The 3,047-nt window shown below is 32.2% G+C and overlaps 1 protein-coding gene across 1 annotated transcript in view; it reads right to left on the reverse strand.

Moving 5' to 3' along the window:
• The window catches only part of ACSS3 (acyl-CoA synthetase short-chain family member 3), a 193,199-nt gene that overhangs the window by 111,300 nt on the left and 78,852 nt on the right, over positions 1-3,047 (reverse strand). Inside the window, exons 6-7 of the mRNA XM_012658161.1 lie at positions 571-651; positions 379-489 (exon numbers count right to left, since the gene is read on the reverse strand). Coding sequence (XP_012513615.1) covers positions 379-489; positions 571-651 — 192 coding nt within the window. The remainder of the gene's footprint in view (positions 1-378; positions 490-570; positions 652-3,047) is intronic.

The raw sequence follows: 3,047 nt of genomic DNA on the forward strand, positions 1-3,047 counted from the left end.
ACACCATACCTTTGTAAACCCATTAATACTATAAAAACACAAAAAGGTGAATCTATGTTGTTTGTTTTATGATAACTATTTTGTTTTCTAAGACTTCACAATCAGTGTCAGTTTGATAATACTTTCTAGAAATCTGCTAGGGATAGACATAAAGTTTGTTATTTTATGTTCTTCAGAATTTAATTTCTACTGACTTTGTTCTTCAACACAATGGAAATAGCTGGCTATTGTTTTCTACATGCCCCTTTTCCTTTTGAAATCATACTTTTAACTGGAAGAAGATATAAAAATATCCCCTGTCCCCATCCAAATTTTTCTGTTCCTACTCAGGACTACTTCTCAAAAAGTTTCGATAAAATAAATATTATCTCTCTGTGGTATTAATTGTATTACCTCATATAAAACTGTTGTGTTTCCATGTATAAGAGGTCCATAACAGATATAGGAATGTCCAACAACCCAGCCCAAGTCAGAAGCTGCCCACCACACCTAAAAAATAAAAAGATAATAAAAATGAATATATCTTAATCAAAGAAATGTCATGCAATATAAATTGAAAGTCATGATTACCTCTCCAGGTTTAAGTCCATATATAGAGGACATTGTCCAGTTTAGCATCACAGCATACCCCCCGGTGGGCCTAACCACACCCTAAAGAAGAGAAAAAGTGAAGTTAAAAGCAATAAACAATGTGTGAAAAGATTCTCTATGTTCAAACTATCTATTTTAAAAGTTCCTTGTTTAATGCATTTTATACTCTATAAGCTACAAATTACTTTGACTTTTATACAGTTATCTTTGAATCATTATTTCTTTGGCTCCTCCAATAGTCAACACAAAAGAATTTGTCCCTATTACTACCATGTGTAGAATCCATTCTCACATACAATTCTAGACCTTCTAAAGAAAACTTATGATTTCACAAAATCACATGAAATAAAAATTTTTCCAGTCATAACACACACTGTCAACTCCACATTTTCAGATGAATTTCTAGAAAAAAAATAGAAACTATCAAAATTAAGTGCACAGAAGGGTAAAATGTAGTTATGTGCCTCAAATACATACTCACCTAAGGATATATATTCTTTAATATGATCAAATAATAACAGGCTATTTAGTGGAAAGAAAGTCATATTCTAAGTGGAGTCTGATTAAAATGCTTCACCTGGTATCATGCAAGCACAATATTAGAGCTGAATAACTCTTTAATGATGAATTTGGGAACTCTTTGGAATGAATACCAAAAAGTTAAATCTAAGGCTAACAGATTTGCCCTACATTGCATTTGGGCAGAAGCGGGGATTGTTACATCATTGTAGTACAGCTTTTACAAATCAGTTTCAAGTAGCTATTTTCAACATTGGAAACATATGCAACTCAATACAAGATTAATATTTAAATACAAGAGTCACCATAATTAAGAACTGATGGTAAATTTAAGTTCATTTATTGCTTCATTATAAACATTAATCATTATTGGCTCAATATGGACATAACCATGTGAATATTCAGAATGAGCGGGTGAATGCCTGCTAAGAAATACAAAGTATGTTCCAATCGTGTATTTTGAAGCATCTTTTAGTATAGCAGTTAAAACTGTTCTATGCGAAAAATAATTGTTTTACATAAAAGGGCAAACATGGATCTGATTAATAACTGTGCTGTTAGTTGTACTGTTTTGGCAGAGCTCTGCAGCTTTAACACACATACATGAATCGGGAATGAAAAAGAAATTGACTTCCTGTTAGTTACTAAAATTGCTGTTCTCCTCAGGTACCACTAATAAAACCTAGGTATCAAGCTGTGGAACATATTTTATCTACCAGCGACAACACCATGTCTCTTAGCAAATATCAGACGCAGCTTTGTTGGCATTTGAGAGCTGTTTTCCGGGTTGTATGACATGGTTAGCATGCAGCTGGCTGTCTTGATCACTTTGGGAATATTAGCAATCCTAAGCCACCTGCCAGTAGGCTTCACGCATGCACTTTTCTGCATAAACTGAGCAGATATTTTCCCACTATTTTGTATCTTGTCTTCCATGCACTTTGTCTTATTGAGGTCTTTTCTATGGCTCAGTAGCTTGATGAATTTGATGTTAATCAATATGCGAGCACTCTTTTTAAAAATGCATACTCATTTTTGCAAAGTAGAAAAAATACATTTTTTAATAGACAGTATGCTGTCTATATGTTATAGTGGACAGTGATGCTTAATGTCAGTAATGATTTCATTTGTTTTAAAATTTTCTCTTCATCCTACGTGTCCCTGCATTTGGATATTTTTATCCATAACTCTAAATATTATTATAACTGAGTAAATTTATAGATTATATGATACAGAGGGTAAGATGCATCGACCGGAAATGATGGCAAGAAATAAAAGGCTAGGGGAGACATAACTGCGTAGTAATTCAATTGTAAAACCTAGAAGATAAATTCGAAGGCTATATTATCAAATTTCTATGTATCACTCGGACACTTTTTCAAAGGACATTTACCAATGTGACTTTGTCTGATAAATTAGTGGATACTTAAACCCATCCGAGCAAAAAAGGTAAAACTTAAAAATGAGATTATGCATGAAAAAGCATTTAACATTATAAAGGTTAAAATTTAATATCTTATTAACACTATTATTTCCTTAGTTCTCACAATTACTGCCTTTTATTTTACCCCCTGATGATATTGCCCAAAAAGCATAAATGTCAAAACAATTAGAGGTTACCATCAAAGATTCTCATTAAAAACAATTAAAATGAAGCTGAAGGAGAGAGAAAAGCCATAATTTCTGTCTTTTATTGGTCTTTGATACCCACTTTTATTTTCTAAAGAATGAGTATAAACATTTTAGTCAAGTGTCATTTTACCATTTATTAATCTAGACTCTATGTCTACAATTTGGTCTTCCCTCTGAGAATGTTCAGATGATACAGTTTTGAAATTTCTAAGTATGTGATATAGTGTAGAAAAAAGAACTGCAGTTTCACATACTCTAGGTACATCTTTTCTAAGAAGTTTGAAAGTAAAAACAAAAAGAAAGAT

Source organism: Propithecus coquereli, unplaced genomic scaffold, assembly GCF_000956105.1.
Source record: "Propithecus coquereli isolate 6110/MARCELLA unplaced genomic scaffold, Pcoq_1.0 Scaffold576, whole genome shotgun sequence".
NCBI classification, from domain to species: Eukaryota; Metazoa; Chordata; class Mammalia; order Primates; family Indriidae; genus Propithecus; species Propithecus coquereli.